This window comes from Mizuhopecten yessoensis, unplaced genomic scaffold (assembly GCF_002113885.1).
Source record: "Mizuhopecten yessoensis strain PY_sf001 unplaced genomic scaffold, ASM211388v2 scaffold4599, whole genome shotgun sequence".
In the NCBI taxonomy this organism is placed as follows: domain Eukaryota; kingdom Metazoa; phylum Mollusca; class Bivalvia; order Pectinida; family Pectinidae; genus Mizuhopecten; species Mizuhopecten yessoensis.
Genome location: NW_018405627.1, coordinates 1,157,045 through 1,179,659, shown reverse-complemented (window position 1 = coordinate 1,179,659; position 22,615 = coordinate 1,157,045). Strand labels below are relative to the sequence as shown.

Below are 22,615 nucleotides of genomic sequence, written 5' to 3'. Positions count from 1 at the left end.
CCTAGTCAATACAAAATGGCGTTTTGTTGAAGAGAAGTTTGGCTGCGATTACGGAGCCAAAATGGACGGCCATTCTTCAGACCATAGTCCATCAGGAAGTCTCTTGCCCGGGGAATCCTGGCTACAATGTTGGGAAAACGAGATAAACTCCATTTCTGGTCTAAACCTCCAAGGTAAGTTATGAAATCGATCGTTTTGGGGAGCAAAGGAAAAAGCAGTTACTTTACTAAAAAAAAATCTTTGATTAAGATATTTTGAAATATACTGCTTTGTGTGAATATACATGTACACCATTCAGATGTGTTCATTTCTCGTTGCAAACGATTATTTACGTGTTATGATTTATACCGGAAGTGCAAAACATTATGTAACTGTCAGTAGTTTGGTAATTTCATATGGTGACCGAATTCTGGTTTGATGGTGTATTTTGATAGAGAGGTATATACATACGTATGAGATCAAAACACCGCACAACTATTTATATAAACCTATCGGGAAGAAATTTCCAATGTGAATGTCTCGAGCTGATGTACTGGGTTTTTGCATGATAACAGTTTGTGCCTGAGGTTAACTTCCTGCGTATACGTAGATGTACGGGCCTGCGATTACGATTACGAGACGGTTTACAATGTTTTGTGTACATGTTGTGTTTACGTGAATAGTATCTTTATACAGAAAGATATGCATTATGTCGTCATTCTCATGGAACGCTTGGTCATATTTTTGCACAAAGTGTTTTGAAATTACCAATCTAATTCTTCGAAATTAATAATAATGAAATTTATGAATCTGTGAAAAGTTTAGATAGCAATCTAATTCCGTGGTTATAGACACAATGATCATGTGACATTGACAAAAACATGATATTGTTAAGGCTGATTGTACCGTTGTGTGAAAGAAATCTATAGATAAAAATCTCAAACATCAAACATACCATCTTATATTCATATTATAAGGTCAAATCCTTAGGACCTTTTGTTATCTAAGTAATTAAGATCTATACTAGAGGACCCCATTGGAAATAAGCTGCCACCCAGCTTTCATGGGATATCCTAGGTTAAAGCTTAGTCAAACAGATACATTGTAATTATAGTGCTCCAAAATTTGTGATATTAACTTTGATGTGATAAGCTAAATACTGTGATAAATCAGTGATTATTATGCAATTGAAATCTGTGATCATATGTGATATTTGTACCTGTATCTTGCTTTTACCGAATAAATATTATTATTATTATTATTATTATAACAAAATATAGTCCTGATACAGTAATTTTATTCCTATTTCAAAAGACTTGTACTTTTTTTAAAAATAAAAAACACATTTTTAACAAATTGGGAAAAAAAGATAGAGATATTTAATAAGCATCTACTTTTATTTTTTGGCACATTGGAAACAGGTACTTTTTCTCTCAGAAACACTGTCCTTATGCGTTGATCTTAATATATATGTAAATATACAGTTTCAAAGATGAGAAGTTTTATATAACCAACCTGTATCTATACCCAATTTAATTTCTTGAGTAGGAAATGGACACTTTCTTTTCTTTTTGTATGTACAATATGTTTGCACAATTTAGTTATTAGATATTCCCCCCCCCCCCAATTTTTTTTTTACCTTGACCCACTTCCAAGGTCACAGGGGTCACATATGTTCAAAACGTATAACAAGATTATCTGAAGCATCTTCAGTTTTAATGCTCTATGATAATTCAGTAAGTTATATGAAGTCAAGTCATGTGCACCTTTATCTAATGTTTTATGATGAAGTAAAAGATCAACTTTGAGAAATGGCTGGGCTCATATGTCAACATTTAGGTTATTTATATGGATATTTGTTTTTAAGATTTTCATCTTAAGAACTGAAAGACCTGGAGTCATGATATTTTGCCTGTACTATAGCTACTTTGAAAGGGTGATAAAACGTTTCCTGAATCAACCTTGACCTACTTCCAAGGTCACAGGAACACCTATATTTAAAACCTTCCAACACCATATTGTAACAAGTTCCGATATCAAAATTCATGGTTTACTTTACTGTTGAGGTCAAAAGTCAAGTTTGAGATTATGGCTTGGTCAAAGAGCAATGTAAATTATTTTGTACAAAAAACATTGAAAATGTTCGTGTCTAGATTCAGAAAAAACCCATTATCATGAGTTCACTGCAGGGGTCATATATTGAAAGCTTTAAAAAAAATCTTCTTCTTAGGGTCCATAAGGCCTTAATATTGAGTATTATTTGTGCTGTAGCTTTAAGATAGCTTGTTGAGACATGCCATTGCCATGATAACAATGTATTTGTGTGTTTAAATCTTCCTACAACCAATCAGAAAAATACATAATAAATGGAATCTTCCTAAAACGAACAAAGATCTATAAACTTTAATTATTTTTAGCCTCTGGTTTGGAGTTGCATACATCAGGGTTTATGAAATATGACACTGACCGACTTCGTAGGTCATTAAGTGTTTTCCAATACTATTCTTTTACTCACATTTCAAATATCCCCTCAAACTACGTTTAAAAGTAAGTTACTGTTTTAAGTGGTTATATTTCTTTCCATAGAATTCAGTAACTATGCCATCATGCCTTAATTTAATGAGATAAATTCTCGGAAACAGATTTATATAAGTTATTTCAACTTGTTTCCGGATCCCATTCCTCTGTACTTTGTATGTTATGTGGTGTCATGCAACTTAATGAGGAATGAAATAAAGTTTATATTAATAACAAGAGCCGGTAAACAACACAAGTCCATTCCCAATTTGGGCTTCAAAGTATTTATCTCCTGTAATGGGTTTCATTATTTTCAATAGTTGCCACATATGCTTTGTAATAAAACTGAATTTTAGCCACTTCTGTTTACATTTGAAGATAAGGAAATTGATTAAAAGCCTTCAAAAATGTTCTTATCAGAATAATTTATTCTACAAATCTCAAGTACAATTGAAATTGGGCAACAGGTTTTCCGTCTTGTGAGCAGCAAGTGATTGTTACGTCATTGGTTTGTGTGAGAAAATTTCGTCGTTTTCTCAAAAACTAATGATGTAACAATCAATACCTGCTCACAAGTGCAGATAACTCTGCAATACGAAAAGACGGAATAGCCTATCCAAGTTCTTTCCTTTAAAGATTCAAAATGTATAAGATGTTGTATATATATATATATTTCTATTTTTTCCTCTCAAATAGACACGACTAAGTGTGATTTTGATGAGAACCACTCACTCAATATATACCTATACTGAAAGGAAAAAGAAATGAAACTTCTAAAATGATTATGTATTTTGTATTAAATATACATAGCTGTATAAAAATTTGGGAAAATGAAAGTGCACCCTGCCTATAACCCTAACCAATGTTAAACTCAACCAGCTCAGGTGTGACAAAAACCCTCTGCACATCTGGTGCGGCTAAAATATCAAAATATGTGTGTCTGCATCCTTTTTCATTCAATCCAGTATCAATTTATCGCTAACATCGAGACAAACCATCGCCAATACTTTTTTGCAAACAATAATTCCTTTAACAATTATGCCGCAGTTATCGCGAATTGATTTTGGGGTGGTTTGGTTATGGTTTCGTGGGAGGGGGTAATCTCCCATGGTTTTAAGACACCTTTGGTGATCTTCAGTGGAAATTCAGCGGCCGTACGTTATCAGGATAGGCCCCGTGATGTGTCTTAATTTTGTTAGGCAGCATACCAGGTGATCTAATCTTGCAGCAAGATAACGCTAGACCACACGTTGAAAGAGCCTGTAGGGATTTTCTTGCAACCCAGAATACTGTTCCTAAAGATTGGACTCCAAACAGCCACAATTTTGTCCTCGATCCAACATTTGTTGGCTGAACAAGACACAAAAATTAGAAATCGGCGTAACTCCTAAAATATCCTCCCCAGTCAGCCAATGCACTCATTCAAGAATGAAATATTAGTCAAATACGGGGAGTGAATGTCCTCATGAACTCGATGCAACCAGAATTTGAGGTGCTATAGGGATACACACAATATTAGAGCACGTCTTCAAAACTGCTGCCATTTCAACTTTGATTCACCTAGGGTACTACCAAGCGTGACCTTCTAACGAGGTGATCTTTTGATGAAAATCCCAAAATATTTATAGGAGGTCACATCAATATACAATATTAACTATTACATCTGTTAAGGAGGCACTGTAGTCTAGTGGTAAGATGTAAGCCGGGCTTGTGACCGAAGGGTTGCTGATTCAAGTCAAGACACTGTGTTGTATCTTTGAGCAAGAAACTTAACTCTGCTTGTTCCAGTCTGCTCAGCTGTAAATGAGTACGTGGTTGGGCAGTGCTAGAACTGTAGAATGCTAGCTGTGAGCAGCACCGGCTGTATGTACCCCAGGGAGTTGAGAAAGGTATTTGCTGGTTGCAAAGCGCTATAACCACAGATAATAATTTGTGAACCATTTTGAGATGACCTACGAACTAGGTTGTGATAAAGCAGTATATAAGAACCTCAAATTCAGGTTCCCCCTCCCGTAGCTGGAAAAAAACCACCCAATTCTATGAGGCCCTAGAAGCAATCTCTTGTATTCTGGGAAATCCTTTTAGTCTGATAATTAACTCATTCACCCCTGAAATTTCATAATGAACTATTCCAATCTATGAATTGGAAGAGTTCAAATGTGTATGCAGGGATGAATGAGTTAACAAGTAAAACCCTACTTTTTGTATGAATATTAATAAATTATGTACTTCACTAAGTAGATTTTGATTTAGATTTCTCGGTGTGTATATAAACAACACTATTTTACCAGACTAAACTTTTCAAGATTTGTTTTTATTCTTTCCTCTTTATGATTGATAGGGACTGTCGCTATTAAACATAAAAAAAAAGAAATTAATAGAAATATATGATTGAAAAAAATATTATGAAATTTTAGTGTATGCTTTAGCATACAATCATACTTGTACGCTACACCACTGACTGATATTGTCCTTTGTCTGGTTTAAATGTTTACCCTTAGTTATGGTACTCACTTGCGTGCATACTCAAATGAACTGTGCTTCTTTTTATTCGAATCCAATGCAACTATGAACAGATATATCTCAAATAGTTTATATATGATACTTCATTCTTGCTGGGGATGTATTGTGTAAATTCTAAGATTGTGTTAAGTGTGAAATAAGACTCACTGCACGAACCTGTATATAAGGCTTACTTCTCACTGAATGACCCAGATATTGCACAATTTCGGTTGTAGCTATATTTATCACCGACTTTAATTTCCCACAAGATAAGATTGACCACACTGGATGTTGTCTTCAGGTCTTGTCATTATCAACTTCATTAGTTTAAACAATATTACAAATATTCTGTACATAATATATAATTTTACGTAATGTAATATTAGGGATCTGCCAACAAGAGTTGGCTCTTATATTAAGCCATCTCCCAACAATGAGAAGATTGCAGTATAACACAGGCAGGTTAAATAACTTCACTAATTGTATAAATTCAACTGATATAGCAAATTTAACAATTAAGGCCGACCATTAGAAATAATAGGTAATAGGATTAGCAGTAGAGAAAAAATGTTAATATTTACTTTAGAGTATAGAGACTAGAGATGTAGGNGGGGGGGGGGGGGGGGGGGGGGGGGATTTGATGATGAAGTGAAATGTAATGGAAACCCATGCAGTCACCCAAATCTACCTGTACCTGTTCCAATGATATACCTATGCACCGATCAACTATATTGGGAGATATGTATAGTAAAACCCCATTGTAATGCCACCCGTTTAACCGCCATACCTGCATACCACCATTTATTTACTCAGAACGGATTTCCCCAACGTTAATGCACCGGTTGTAACGCCAAACCCGCATACTGCCATCATATTCCCAAAACAAATGGTTAAAATCACACTTTTTTGGCCTCGTTAAATACTGCCAATTTGAGTCGAGTAAATGTATATCCCGATGACAGGAATGTTACGTACGTGTGTACATCGTATTGTTACATGAGACTGCCGACTGACCAGGTAATCAGCTGTGTATTTTGCACGCTCAACAATTTACGTTAAATTACAAATTATGAAAAAGATGTATTCTGATTTTTTTTTTTTTTTTAAATATAAGTTCAGTAAGTGTGTGTTTAAAACTGTAAACCTGATATACCGCCAAACTTGTTATACCGCCAAAATCACATGTACAGAGGGTGGCGGTATATAACAAGGTTTTTACTGTATATATTCAGTATCTAACCAATTCTAATGGTGTTATTTGACTAAATACCCTTTAAAATGGAACCCTGGCCCACCTGGGGCCGGAGGGGCATGGTTCAAAGGGGTAAAATTAGGGGGAACAAAATCAAAAATTGCCTTCATCACTCTGATCAGACCTAGATGTCCTCCAGTTTCAAATATATGGAATATGGACTTTTGTAGGCGGTTTATACTGTATGTCTTAACCCTTTCACCACTGTAGACCATAATGGACTCATCCATATCAATGCATGGCAGGGTCTACTAAAGTTACATAGGGGTAAAAGGGTTAATGTGTATATTTCACAACACCCAGGTCAGCTCCACTTGGTAAGGCTGTGCAAATGTTATATTGCTATATCATGCATAACCTGAATAAAGGGGAATAACTCTTTTGAGTATATTAATTTTGTTTATATTCAGTAAAAATAAATCAGAACTTATTGTAATTATTACCGTACTGTAATGGGATGGCAGATAGAAAAAAGCTAGGACCTGAGGGAGGGGTCATCAAATCAACTACGCTTGACTTCATGCATGGATGATGGAAAGGTTTTAGTAAAGTGTAAAAAAAATTACGGTCAAATTAAATTGTTCATTAAATCCCCTCTGGAGATGGGTTAAATTTTACTATACTGGATACAGGGAACTAACTTACATCATTTGGAACCTGAGGGACAAAACTGGAATGAAAAGGGGGAAAATGGGTCTAAAATCCTACAACAAAATATTTTCAGGGAATGAAAGGTTTAAAAGTAGTTAAAGCATACTAGTATTTGTGAATTTCATTCCCCCTGGGACTGTGCAGGGGGCGGGGTAGCTACGATAACGTAACTCTGGACGATGGACGGACGATTTCTGATAGATGGTCGTCGTCCCTGCCGGAGCGGAGAGTAGGCAGGGTATGAATATTCGTTCTAGGGTCAGGGTAGTTTACTATTATAGTATATATCGGGAAATAATACTTTTGAAAATACAAGGTACTTTGCTCACCTGGTACAAAGTACCAAGTGAGCTGATAGAGTGGCTAAGCTACCTGAATTGAACATATAAAAAAACTGAAGTTTTTATTCTAAATTTCTTTCAAAAAATGCTAAAATTCCAATAACAAAAGTTCAAATATCAGGTGAACTTAAAGGTATGCAAAGTACATTTTTGTTCTTTTGACCAACTTTGTTTATAAATGATTAAATGCTTTGATTTCTTTAATTAAATAACTGGAAAGATATGTAGTAGACTGATATAAATCCTGTCCTCAAAGGAATCTTATGCATGACACTAATGTTGTAGTGAGAATTATCTAGTGAAGGTGTTTCTATTTGCACCAAGGGAGACAACTCTTAGCATATATGATGCTTGAACACATGTGACCACTGTACATGTGTAACAGGGTGGAAAAAACCAAATCAAAACTCTGGTCCCTTCAAATGGTTTATTTAATACATTATTAGATAAATAAGCACATTCTGACCCATGTCAGCAAATATAATGACATAGTCAAAGCATGTCCTAATACATATTATAAAACAATAAAATATAAATTATACCCTGTCACACATGTAATGTAACTGGTTCAGTACATGTAATGTAACTGGTTTTTACATTCCAGGCAGTAGCACTGAGCTTGGAGAACACATGTGCATGACCACAGTACATGTAATGTAACTGGTTTTTACATTCCAGGCAGTAGCACTGAGCTTGGAGAACTGAACAGTCTCGTGGAGGATAAGGAGATAGCCGCTAAGGCTGTGGCGTTTGTTGTCAACAGTACACGTAAAGGCATCGTACCACTCTGTGCCGATGTAGCCAACTTACTCCGCACAAAGAGGAGGTATGTATGTTATGAGAAACCTGTGTCCACCATGCCCCAGAAGAAAACTTCAGTTTTGAAGTCTAAGGGAACTGTGTGTTTCTATTTGTTCTGCATTTTTTCTACTTTGGGTAGTCCGGTTTTCTCCCACATTAACCCTTTCAACCCTATGGAACTTTAGAAAGCTCTCCCAAGCATTGATCTGGATGAGTCTATTATGGTCTACAGTGTTGAAAGGGTTAAGACCCAATTGCAAGCATGCTAACATTCGGACCAACAAGAGTGATTAATATAAGTTGAATTAACTTGTTTCACATTTGTTGTAAAATAAATTGAATTAATATTATATTATATTTCTATTATAGAAAATAATTGTGATAGAAGTCTTACGAAAATTTTAGATACAAACTTCTTTGATTGTGTCAAGATGAAACAATACTAGGACCATACCTAAAGCTTGTAACATATACAGTACCTTTGCTGGTTTGTGGAAAAAGAAGTAGCCTAGCTATTGCCCTATCTTGCTGTGTGATCAGTGGGACAGGGATCCTGTGATCTGTTATCTCAATGAAAATGAAAACTTGATTTACATAAATTTCAGTTTGGAGAAAAAGGTCTTCAAGTTGAAGAAAGAAAATGATGTTTTGAGGTCCACTGCATCATTGAGTGTCAGAACAAGTCATTCCACCAGTCCAACCCCAGCCTCTCTTAGCTCAGAAAAAGGGAGCTTCACAGAACACAGCTTCCAGCTCCAGGTAAGTAGAGGTCCAACCCCAGCCTCTCTTAGCTCAGAAAAAGGGGGCTTCACAGAACACAGCTTCCAGCTCCAGGTAAGTGTAAGTCCAACCCCAGCCTCTCTTAGCTCAGGAAAAGGGAGCTTCACAGAAAACAGCTTCCAGCTCCAGGTAAGTGTAAGTCCAACCCCCTGTCTCTCTTAGCTCAGAAAAAGGGGGCTTCACAGAACACAGCTTCCAGCTCCATGTTATTGTACAAGTTTCACAGAATGCAGCTTGCAGTTCATGAAAAGTTACCTCAGGTTCCAGGTATATTAAACGTTAGTCAGTTTCATAGAGCTCAGCTTCCTAGCTCCCTGTGATTAAAGTATTTTGGTCTGGAGCTTAGCTTCCAGTTCAAGTTAAGTAAGCTATGATATGAAATTCTCTGGTGTTTTTACCTGCATTGGAACAGGGGTCCTTATAAACAAGGATCCGGAGCTTTCAGTCATTTTGATTTCATTGTTAAAAACTTCAGGAACGATGCAGGCCTTGCTCCCGGTGCAGCCAGAGTTCCAGTACCATCAGTCACTCGCCACAGTTCCACGAGAAAAACAACCGACAAAGACTTACCAGTCTGCAGAATTCTCCAGCCAGTCTTCAGGAAACCCTGGACTCCCAGGCTCGGAGGCACAGCTCACCCAAATTCAGAAGATCCAGGTCATGTAATCGCACACAAGGGGGGATAACTACAAAGGCACTGGTGCATCATCCCGGCAAAGAGGCCACCACACCAAAGCAAACTGATGGTCTGGACAGTAAACCTTCAGCTAAGGAAGAGAGAAAGAATTCTTTGCCTGAAATAGTATCAGAACCAAGTGCAGATATCAAGAAAATCAGGTATTTGTGTTTCCCGAATATTTTTTTCTTCTTTACCTTGAAGGTATATCCAAACTTTTCTTTGTGTGAGATATTCTTGTTTAACTCTAGAGTTGAGAATGGAGGGATTTCCCTGATATAAGTGTATGATATCATGTCAAAGATACATTAATAATATGTCGATAATACATTAATAATATGTCAACAATGCATTGAACATGTGATATGCACAAGGTAATCATTCGACTCGTCTACCTCAATTAAGATAGGTGGTTCTCTTACCCTAGACAGGTGTATCCAGAACTTTTACTGGTGTGAGATATCCTGCGAACTGAGACTTGGTCCAGAAAGGATATAAAAAGTCTCTTTCTGTCTGATCTCATGAAAGTTACTGTCCTCTTGGTAAACATGTACTATATTTTGCATACTGTATTTAAATATCCGAAATGCCAGGTGAACTACTGAAGCCTTTTCGCACAAACACAATTGCTTTCATGTGAAATCATAATACGTCTTGTATAAAAAAGGGCTGATGGAGAAGAATATTTTATCAAAATAAACCAGAAAAAAAGACCAAAAAAAATGAATTGCCTCCGGTACAATTTTGTTTTTTTATGTGATTTTTATTTCCAGTCCTGCTGTCAATAACATTGAGCCATCTAAGGATATTTGCACTTCGACCCCTGGAACCCTGGTAACCTCTAAACCCTTGACGACCCCCGACACTCTGAAGTCCTCCGACCCTGTAACAACTCCAGTTTCTGTGATGACATCTGACCCAGTAGTGACCCCGGATTCAGTATCGCGTCCGGAACCTCCAGACATGAAAAGTCTCCCCAAGAACCCATCAGATCATGATCTAGAGGACCAGTTCACGGAAAGTATGTTCATTTCTTAATTATAAGTCTGTGTCCTGTGATTCCTGTCACAACTCTTCACTCATTTTTCCTATAACGTAACTCTAGGTCACCTGTCTTATTTTCATTTCAACGCACACAATACAGAACATCTCGATATCCAGGGATTACGCTCACTTTCGCTCTCTGCACCCCTGGAATATGTCATAGTCAAGTTGAAGGCGCACGACTTGCGATTTTATTGGTGTCGGGTTAAAAAACCTGACCAATCACTAAGGTGATACCTGTTGTTTGAAGATTACGGAAGGGAGATGTCCAACCTCAAAGCCAGTTAGTTTTAACGTTATGCGACCACGAGATTCTTTTGATGTACTTCAAAGGATCAAACTAGTCTTCTTGGCGCACCCACCCGGTGGCGCACACCGAGCCTTCAATTTTGCTCTGACATATTCCAGGGGTGCTTAGATTGAAAGTGAGTGTAACCCCTGGATATGGAGGATGAATACAGAATGGCTAAATGGGTTTTGACTAAACTTTGGGGTTTGAATATTAATGAAACAAGTTCTCTCTCAGCTCATTTGGAGGTTAATACCATAATGTAAAGCTGAGTGAAGTTGTTCTCCCTTGTTGTTAAGGAATAATAAAAATGTTGTTTGTCTGGATGTGTGCAGCGTATTCAGATCTGTTCCCCAATACGACCAGTTGGATAATTTCTACGTTTTCATAATTGCAATATGAAAAACTATGGGACATTTTGACAAATTTGATAAATTGAGAATATTTTCCCCAATCCATGTTGATAAGATATAATCCACTCAAACCTAACTATATATTTTACGTTGCAGCTCTCCGGATTAATTCCAAGCTTGTGGATGACCTTGGTGCCGCTCACAAGGAGATTGCAAATTTAAGATGCCGACTCCGCGAATTAGAGGTAAGTTTTATGATAAATTGACATCCGGCTCTTATAAGAAATTTGTGTTTTTTTTCTCTTAAGAACATATGCTTATTTGCTGACTTGTAGCAGAGAGTGTGCTAGAGTTACCTATCTGAAATAGTTGGCACACTACATTTGATGTAAAGCCTGTGATGTAAGCTTACTTACTGGAATATCACACCTGCTGTAAAACCTGTGATGTAAGTTTACTTACTGGGATATCACACCTGCTGTAAAGCCTTTGATGTAAGCTTTCTTACTGGGATATCACACCTGCTATCAAGCCTGTGATGTAAGCTTACTTACTGGCATATCACACCTGCTGTAAAACCTGTGATGTAAGTTTACTTACTGGGATATCACACCTTCTGTAAAGCCTGTGATGTAAGCTTTCTTACTGGGACATCACACCTGCTGTAAAGCCTGTGATGTAAGCTTACTTACTGGGATATCTCACCTGCTGTAAAACCTGTGATGTAAGCTTTCATACCGGGATATCACACCTGCTGTAAAGCCCATGATGTAAGTTAACTTACTGGGATATCACAGCTGCTGTAAAGCCTGTGATGTAAGCTTTCTTACTGGGACATCACACCTGCTGTAAAGCCTGTGATGTAAGCTTACTTACTGGAATATCACACCTGCTGTACAGCCTGTGATGTAAGCTTACTTACTGGAATATCACAACTGCTGTAAAGCCTGTGATGTAAGCTTACTTACTGGAATATCACACCTGCTGTACAGCCTGTGATGTAAGCTTACTTACTGGAATATCACACCTGCTGTAAATCCTGTGATGTAAGCTTACTTACTGGGATATCACACTTGCTGTAAGACCTGGGATGTAAGCTTACTTACTGGGACATCACACCTGCTGTTAAGCCTGTGATGTAAGCTTTCTTACTGGGATATCACACCTACTATCAAGCCTGTGATGTAAGCTTACTTACTGGGATATCATACCTGCTGTAAAACCTGTGATGTAAGCTTTCATACCGGGATATCACACCTGCTGTAAAGCCCATGATGTAAGTTAACTTACTGGGATATCACAGCTGCTGTAAAGCCTGTGATGTAAGCTTTCTTACTGGGATATCACACCTGCTATCAAGCCTGTGATGTAAGCTTACTTACTGGGATATCACACCTGCTGTAAAACCTGTGATGTAAGCTTTCATACTGGGATATCACACCTGCTGTAAAGCCCATGATGTAAGTTAACTTACTGGGATATCACACCTGCTGTAAAGCCTGTGATGTAAGCTTTCTTACTGGGATATCACACCTGCTGTAAAGCCTGTGATATAAGCTTTCTTACTGGGATATTACACCTGCTGTAAAGCCTGTGATGTAAACTTTCTTACTGGGATATCACACCTGCTGTAAAGCCTGTGATGTAAGCTTACTTACTGGGATATCACACCTGCTGTAAAACCTGTGATGTAAGCTTTCTTACTGGGATATCACACCTGCTGTAAAGCCTGTGATGTAAGCTTTCTTACTGGGATATCACACCTGCTGTAAAGCCTGTGATGTAAGCTTTCTTACTGGGATATCACACCTGCTGTAAAGCCTGTGATGTAAGCTTTCTTACTGGGATATCACACCTGCTGTAAAGCCTGTGATGTAAGCTTTCTTACTGGGATATCACACCTGCTGTAAAGCCTGTGATGTAAGCTTTCTTACTGGGATATCACACCTGCTGTAAAGCCTGTGATGTAAGCTTTCTTACTGGGATATCACACCTGCTGTAAAGCCTGTGATGTAAGCTTTCTTACTGGGATATCACACCTGCTGTAAAGCCTGTGATGTAAGCTTTCTTACTGGGATATCACACCTGCTGTAAAGCCTGTGATGTAAGCTTTCTTACTGGGATATCACACCTGCTGTAAAGCCTGTGATGTAAGCTTTCTTACTGGGATATCACACCTGCTGTAAAGCCTGTGATGTAAGCTTTCTTACTGGGATATCACACCTGCTGTAAAGCCTGTGATGTAAGCTTTCTTACTGGGATATCACACCTGCTGTAAAGCCTGTGATGTAAGCTTTCTTACTGGGATATCACACCTGCTGTAAAGCCTGTGATGTAAGCTTTCTTACTGGGATATCACACCTGCTGTAAAGCCTGTGATGTAAGCTTTCTTACTGGGATATCACACCTGCTGTAAAGCCTGTGATGTAAGCTTTCTTACTGGGATATCACACCTGCTGTAAAGCCTGTGATGTAAGCTTTCTTACTGGGATATCACACCTGCTGTAAAGCCTGTGATGTAAGCTTTCTTACTGGGATATCACACCTGCTGTAAAGCCTGTGATGTAAGCTTTCTTACTGGGATATCACACCTGCTGTAAAGCCTGTGATGTAAGCTTACTTACTGGGATATCACACCTGCTGTAAAGCCTGTGATGTAAGCTTTCTTACTGGGATATCACACCTGCTGTAAAGCCTGTGATGTAAGCTTTCTTACTGGGATATCACACCTGCTGTAAAGCCTGTGATGTAAGCTTTCTTACTGGGATATCACACCTGCTGTAAAGCCTGTGATGTAAGCTTTCTTACTGGGATATCACACCTGCTGTAAAGCCTGTGATGTAAGCTTTCTTACTGGGATATCACACCTGCTGTAAAGCCTGTGATGTAAGCTTTCTTACTGGGATATCACACCTGCTGTAAAGCCTGTGATGTAAGCTTTCTTACTGGGATATCACACCTGCTGTAAAGCCTGTGATGTAAGCTTTCTTACTGGGATATCACACCTGCTGTAAAGCCTGTGATGTAAGCTTTCTTACTGGGATATCACACCTGCTGTAAAGCCTGTGATGTAAGCTTACTTACTGGGATATCACACCTGCTGTAAATCCTGTGATGTAAACTTTCTTACATGGATATCACACCTGCTGTAAAGCGGGTGATGTAAACTTTCTTACTGGGATATCACACCTGCTGTAAAGCCTGTGATGTAAGCTTTCTTACTGGGATATCACACCTGCTGTAAAGCCGGTGATGTAAGCTTTCTGACTGTCAAGTTTGTTTTGTGTAAAAGCTTTTGATCTTGTCCCACGTAACAGAATTCAGGAACAGCTAGGTGAGGTATATATACAGGCCAATTCAGCATTTTGAAAACATGTTTATATTACTCAAACTACAGTATGTGATGTAGTCAGAATTTTTAAGGAAACAACTGGCGATCAAAGATAATTTTGAGCTGTAATATGAATGAATAAAAGATAATGTGTGACTTGTTTTTTGTCAATAGATTGTTATATGTGTAGCAAATTAAAAAGACCATCACAAACATCATAGAACACCTATTGCTCCTTCACCTGTTGTGATTGAATTATTTTATGATGTTCTCACTTTTACTCAATCCCCTGCATATTTTCGGATATCCGGACGAGGAGCAAAGGACCAAATTATTCCACCATTAAGAAAACCACGGCGTTGGCTCTACCCTTGCCTTGTTTTAAATTAAAATGAAGGTTTAGACAAAAAGTCTCTTTTAGATACATGTGCTTATACTACAGGAGTTAAACCTTTTTACGTTTCAGATGAAGCAGTTGACCTCGGACTGTACTGGGGAGTTTTATATTGAAAACGAATGTGATAGCTCCGGCCTGCGATTCCTGGAGGACCGCATGTCTTGGGTCAATAACAACAACAGCCACAACAGTAAAAAGTCCAAACACTGCAGGTAATAACCACACAACACCAGTAAAAAGTCCAAACACTGCAGGTAATAACCACAACAACAGTAAAAAGTCCAAACACTGCAGGTAATAACCACAACACCAGTAAAAAGTCCAAACACTGCAGGTAATAACCACAACACCAGTAAAAAGTCCAAACACTGCAGGTAATAACCACAACAACAGTAAAAAGTCCAAACACTGCAGGTAATAACCACAACAACAGTAAAAAGTCCAAACACTGCAGGTAATAACCACAACAGTAAAAAGTCAAAACACTGCAGGTCTGCTCTCTATTTCATGTAATTGTATGATCAGAATTAAAAATCCTGCCTACCTTTGATCTCGGACGTATGCTTTGATAGTCTTTTGTAAATTATTGTATATCTTATAACTACTTGACCAAATGTAAGACGTGTCATTGACTCAACTTTGTCATCAAGTATTAATAAAGACTATTAATATTATTGGCTCACCTGGCCGTGGCGTGGAATCCGTCCGGCGTCAACTTTTCCATTTAAACAACTTCTCCTCATTAACCAACAAGCCAAATGCTGCCCAGGCAAAAAGAAATGACCTTGACCCATATTTAAGGTCACAGAGGTCAAATTTGTTAAAACATTTAAACGACTTCTGATTAACCAAAAGGCCCAGAAGCATGCTATTGGCTGATATGTTCCTAGGATGAAGCCTTACAAAGTTTGCAAAAAGAAATGACCTTGACCCATATTCAAGGTCATAGGGGTCAAATTTGTTAAAACCTTTATACAACTTCTTCTGATTAACCAAAAGGCACAGATGCATGATATTTGGTTGATAGGTTCCTTGGATGAAGCCTGACAAGGTTTGCGAATCTTTAAAAGACTTCTTCTGAATAACCAAAATGCCCATGGTGATATTTGGCCAGTAGTATGCTGGGATGAAGGGCTACAAATGTTGTTCAAATGAATGAACTTCACCCCTATTCAAGGTCACAGGGGTTATTTGTCTTAAAAACACTCAAAAACAACTTCTGAAAACTTAAGGTTTCAGGGTGATCGGTTGTTCATGTGAATGACCTTGGCATACTTTCGAGGTCACATCTGGTCCACAGTTCATAAATCTTTAAAAGTCACCTCAATAAACAAAAGGTTTCATTAGGGTGATGTTTGACAAGTTGCATTCTGTGAGGCTATAGAGTTTGTTCAATTTAATGTCCATATTTTACTTTCAAGGTCACAGGGGTCAAATGTGTTTTAATCATTTAACAGGTTCTTTTGAATGACTTCAGTCAAGACACTGATATTTTGCATGTAGCTTTATTTGAGTCCACTCTTAAGGTTACAATTGTGAGATTAATACCAGGTGAGCGATGCAGGCCCATTGGGCCTCTTGTTATTATTATTATCAATTGCAGATATCACTGCCTATCAGCGTTGCAATTGGTTAATTCAATTTTATTACTATATTACAGTTTACCAAAGTTTGGAGTGAAGAAAGTGCAGCCCATCTCCCCTTTGTTCTGCGAGCCTCTCCATGGCTGTAAATGTGCCGCGTGTGAAGAAGCGTTCGGTAGTGATGATGAAATAACGCAAAACCTGGCAGAAGGATTTCCAGAAAACCACCGGAAGTTCTCAGTCAGGTAAGCAGTGGTGTTTTAAATAATTTAATTCAGTCTTTTCTTCATTACACTCCATTTGGTCTAGGAGAAATATCAATTTGATCATATTCCTGTAAAGTAGTGATGGGCTGATGATCGATTATAATCGAAAAATCGATCGGTTTGACCATTCCGATTCCGATTATCGATTACACATTCCATTATTGATATAATCGGTTCTTCATTGAACTTGAAGTCAAAGTGTTAATGTTTTTTCAATGTAAAAAATGTATTGAAAATCGTATATTCTTATGACTTTTATTATATGATTGATAAAACTGCATAAAACTTGCTTGAAATCCATTCATTATAAAAGAACTAAGCCTAGTGTAGTATAGTAAACAACTCTGTCTATAGATAGTAGTGTTGTCACTTAATTTGGGTATTCAGTCCCATAAAGTTTTTAACTGATTATGCAATCGATCATCGATCGGTTTACTACTTCCGATTACAAACTGATTATCGATTATGATTTTAAACTGATTGCCCATCACTACTTTAAAGCGGTAGCTATAGTGACTGTTGTGGTCCAGTTTGTATATATACATATACATAGTGTAACAGGAAAGAGAATAGTGTGCTTCCACCGAGGATCAAACTCTCGATCTCCAGGTTCCTAGTCGAACGCTCTACCACTGAGCTAAAGGGAAATTCCCCCTAGCTCGAAGCTAGAAGGCGACCTTAATCCTATGTATAATTGAACCCTGCCACACTTCTACCGTAGTAAGCCATAGAGTTCTATTCCAATTCCACATTCACACATACATGTACATTGAACACATGGAGGCACATCTTTTTATAACATTAGTTGACAGTAAGATGCTAAACCCAACAAACCAAACTGGATAGAAATTGTATGGTCGTCATCTTAACTGACATGATATAATTATAGCGTAATATCTGCCATAGAGTAGTTTACGGTGTCTTGGTTGGTTGATGAATGTACAGTCCAAGATTTAAAAGTAAACACATCACAATGGGTGCTACATACATTGTAGAAGACACTTACCCTACCTGAGCACCTGATAATACTACTACAGTGTTTTTGAAGGATCAGTTTGTATTTCTTTTCCATTTCATTTCTAGTAGGTTTTTGATGTTGTCTTAATTATGTACCGTTTGTTTTGTGCAGAGGGCTGATTTTCCCCTTATTCTATTCTCTACTAATATTTTAAAACATAATGATTAAATAAAGAAATCTCAAGTTCTCCACAAGGACGTTTTGTGCGATTTGCAGGACCAGCAGCCGAAACATGTAGCCAAGTAAATCACACAAAACGTCCCTGTGGTGTTGAGATTCCTTTCTTGCTCCATTATGTTTTATTTGTAAGTAGCTCTACAGAATCCACTCACGGATCCACCCCAGGACGCTACCGCAAAGTTATACATCAGGAGTGTTGGATCAACCATTATTTATTTTAATATTTAAAAAATAATTGCATTGTTAATCATGTTTGTCCCATTTAAACCTTCAGAACAATTTGTACATAAGAGGTGAGAACAGTTTGCTATTACTGTATAGCCGTTATATTTCACGGGGGTTTTAATTTCGCTATGTTCGCGCTTTGACTAATATCCGTGAATTCTAAACACAAGGGAAATTATCGAAAATGTTAACCATTTTTACAGACCTTATCACAACATGTTGAAAATACTTATAACCTAATGCTGTTATGCATGCTTTAATAAACTCAAATCAGATTATCACCGGACAACTGGGCAGTCCATGTAAAAACAACACTTACATATAAGTGGCCATAACATATGTATGTGTACACAGTGGGTGATTAATTGATTACAGTTTACTCCTACAAAGGTACATGCATGGATGACGACGCTCAGTACGAGTGTTTTCAAATGGTTTACCTGTATTTCAAGGTTTAACCCTTAAATGATCGATGACACTCAAATTACTTTGCACGATACATGGAATTCGGGCGGACAGCGAGATTTAAACCCTGTGAAATATTGACCCCGTGAACTTAAAGCGCTATACAGTATATAATGGCCTTTTTCTGTTGATGAACTGTAAAGCATACAATACAAAACACCAATAATAAAATAATTAATTGTATGCTTTGCTACAGCCACAGGTTACAAGTCCAGATGAATGACCACGTTGTTGCCAAGGGAGACCGGACAGGCTTTATACGTTACCTTGGTCACCTGGACGGCATTGGACACCCTAACATGTTGTTTGTCGGACTAGAGCTGGACTCACCAGGTATATACACAGAAAAATGATATTTGGGGGTGGGTTGGGTAGGGGATGGAGGGATGGATAAAAAGACTTTACATACTTGATTTAAGATCTTGTCAATATTTTAAGATTAAAGTTAAATGGAATGGGAAAGAATAAATTATGAAGATTAAACATTGTTTTTCTTTTAGAATTTTTGAAAAGATTTCCCTTGGAGCTAATAAAACACATACCAGTATATAACAAAAGGTAACAGTATACAGTATACAGTCACTTTTTAAACACATCGTCGCCTGTTATCGATTTCTGCCTTCACATTCAATGATTACATGTATGTCAATTATTTTGTTTACTAATTTTCAATGCAATGGTGAATATACCCTCATTACAGAGGGGAAAATGGTTTGAAGTTAAACTTCAGCAAAAATTTCATGGTGCATACTATATTCTAGATACGATTTGTTTTATCAGGCGGTCAACATGATGGGTGTATTGGTGGAAAACGGTACTTCTACTGTAAGAAAAATCATGGAGTCTTTGTCCCTCTTCAAGAGATCCTTTGTAAAGTCAGTAAAAAGGTGAGTTACTTAACCCTTTCACCCCTTTGGTAACTTCAGTAGACTCTACCATGCATTGATATAGATGAGTCCATTATGGTCTACAGTGGTGAAAGGGTTATACAATACATGGGAAAGACTCTGATATAAACAATAATGGACAGTGTCAAGGCACTTTACTAGGAACCATCGTCACTTTAAAAAGTCAAAAAGTTGATTTGCAAAGAAAAGAATCGTGGCCATATATATGTATTTGAGAAAAATTACTGTTTGCAATTATAATCAAAACTTGCATTTTCGGTACAATGGTCAAGAGATATCAACTTTCCACATCTGTTAGAAAACTTTAAAAGCATTACTATAGAATTCTTCTAGAATATCTTGAAAACATTTTTTTTTTTTTTCAGATTTCAAGAAAGGTATCCATGTTTGATGGTTCGGACACTAACAGTAAAAGAACCAAAAGCAATCCGGATTTCCCTAAATGTGATGATACCGACAGGTAAAATCTATAAAAATTATCAAATTTCTGGTAAATATTCCTGTAGTCATATCATATTAATTAACTTGAATCTGAAATATAAATTTGACGTAAATGGGAAAAAAAAGTTTCCAGAGGGGGGTTCCAAGTTGGGGAAAAAATGAGGAAANGTGTTTCCTGAAGCCCAAAGAAAACCTCTGGATCTGCCACTGTAAATCTGTATACAGAGTAAAACAGGAATTAAGTGTGTTCCCAATGTGAGTTAGCTGAATTGATGAATTCTCACTGTGAGCGCCAAAATGGCAACACCGGCTGTATGTCCCCCAGGGAGTTGAGAAAGATATTGACGGGTTGCAAAGGCCCTATAACCACGGATAACAATTTGTGAACCGCTTTGAGATGACCTACGAACTAGGTTGTGATAAAGCGGTATATAAGAACCTCAAATTATTATTATTATTATGAAACCTATTTGTATGAAATATAGATTAGATACAGTAGTTAATGTTTCTGTAAAGGTATCGTCCATGATATTGTTGAATATTTTATAACTGAATCTTTTTTTTTGCTGATAATTAGTTACTGTTTCCTTTGCAGGGATAATATATTTTCCTGATGAAGGTTATGATTACCCCGGTTTCTGATGCGGCAGATTGAGGCCTTGTCTCATGCTAAAAAGGTGGACAATTACAAGTTCTGATATATAAAGTGAGAGAGAATCAATGCAATGTATATAGAAACTGAAACCACCTGTAAACTTTTCTCAATCCTGATTACCAGTTAATTTCTTAATTCTAAGATCGTGATAAATACGTTTTGCAAGTGGTACATGTATCTTTGTTCATCATGGAACGAACATATTCAGATTTAGTTACTCTGATCAGCTATTTTGCAATGATTTTCACATAACAAGAAAATAAAAAAAATCCACAAATTTTCTGCTGGTAACCTTTAACAGATCAATAACCATATAGATAGAGTTGTTGTTATTGATTTGACAGGGTTAATGTTGGTCTAGCAACGTAAGCAGACATTCAGAGTGAAATAAAAAAAAAATCTACATTTAGAGATCTTGATGGCTTGGATTCTATAACATAACTGAATACAATATACAGAAATTATCACTTTAAAAAAAAAAAAATTACTCTGTATTTGTTAATATTACATTAATATGTAACATTTTCAAGACTAGATTTAAAACTCAGGAATGAAAACAGTTCACAGATGGAAACCAGTACTAAGTCCATGAAAGGATGAACAAATATTCTGAATATGAATAGATTTTGTCATTGCAGTTTTTATTGTCGTTTTAACTATATATATATGAGTATCATAATATCAGTTCACAAATCAAGTAATGTTAAAATTCATTTATAGGGTACATGATTGTAACTTGTTATTTTTTTTACTTTCTGTAAATTAGATATTATTCCCCTTTTCATTAATGTAAAAAAATAGTTGATAATTTAACAGGACATTGCAATTGATAATCACACAGACTCAGAAGTTACCGAATTAGAACCAGTTCTTGTTTAATTAATCATATTTACTTGATATTGATAAATGCAGTTCTACTGGTATGAAAGTTAATATTTTTTTAATTTTCTGTCTTACAAAGAAGCAGCTTTGTATAATCATCTGAATCTTTGTTGAACAATTCTGGAATTCATTTCTACAACTCTGATCATTTTTAACATTATTTCTAAGATTATGAGCCAGTTCTGGACATTTTTAGGTCACCTGGGACAAAGTCTCAAGTGACCTATTGCGATAGCCTTTTGTCCGGCGGTGTCCGTCGTCTATCTGTAAACAATTTACATTTTCAACTTCTTTTCCAAAACCCCTGAACCAATTTCGATGAAACTTTGCCGAAACCTTCCAAGGCCAAAGGTCAACCAAAATTGTGAATTATATGGTCCCCAGCCCCCTTCTGAAGATCCAGATATGGTAGAATCAAATACTCTTCATATATGAAAGGGTCTTAAGGTGCTTTACCAAAATTCAGCTGACTGACAGAACCACTATTTGTACATAGTACATATACTACCCAGATCTTTCACACTACTTTTGCATTACATCTGGTTCAAGTTACCTTTGTTACAAAATTATTTCCTTTTCATTTGGCATCATCAATAATATCAGTTTTTACATAACTCAGGTGACCTTAAGGCCCATGAGCCTCTTGTTACTGTAAGAAATCTAAAGCGTTCTTGTACACATGGTCTATCATTTATTGAAATCAGTAATTATTTGGAAACAGGTATTTAGTACAGGGCTTATGCTTGTCCTATGGGACTTATTTTGAGAGCCCACTATATCTCTTAATGTTGGTACATGTACTCGTCTATATTTTGAAAAAGGATGTTCAGAAGAAAAAAAATCAACAATAAACTTCTTGAATGAATCTACAATGAAGAAAATATGTTCATATGACCTTTTTGATGTAATTGGAATTTCATCTTGATCTGAGCTCATTCCATCCATACAATTATGCTGTAATGTTATAATGCACATGCAAATCATATTAATTATTCAATTTATCAATAGTATTTTCAAAGATCTAGTATTTTATTGAATATTTGCTGCCTTTTTTGAAAGGAGGATTTTTAAAAATTCCA

The 22,615-nt window shown here is 36.9% G+C and overlaps 1 protein-coding gene across 1 annotated transcript; it reads left to right on the top strand.

Annotated features, from left to right (window-relative positions):
• LOC110449383 lies at positions 1-21,954 on the top strand. The gene is made up of 12 exons (XM_021496235.1): positions 1-173; positions 7,921-8,068; positions 8,649-8,802; positions 9,299-9,660; positions 10,273-10,520; positions 11,342-11,430; positions 14,983-15,125; positions 16,574-16,741; positions 18,847-18,983; positions 19,431-19,537; positions 19,924-20,018; positions 20,595-21,954. Exons 1-12 carry the CDS (start codon positions 62-64, stop codon positions 20,611-20,613), a joined length of 1,782 nt encoding a protein of 593 aa, XP_021351910.1. The 5' UTR covers positions 1-61; the 3' UTR covers positions 20,614-21,954.
• The last annotated feature ends 661 nt before the right edge of the window (positions 21,955-22,615 follow it).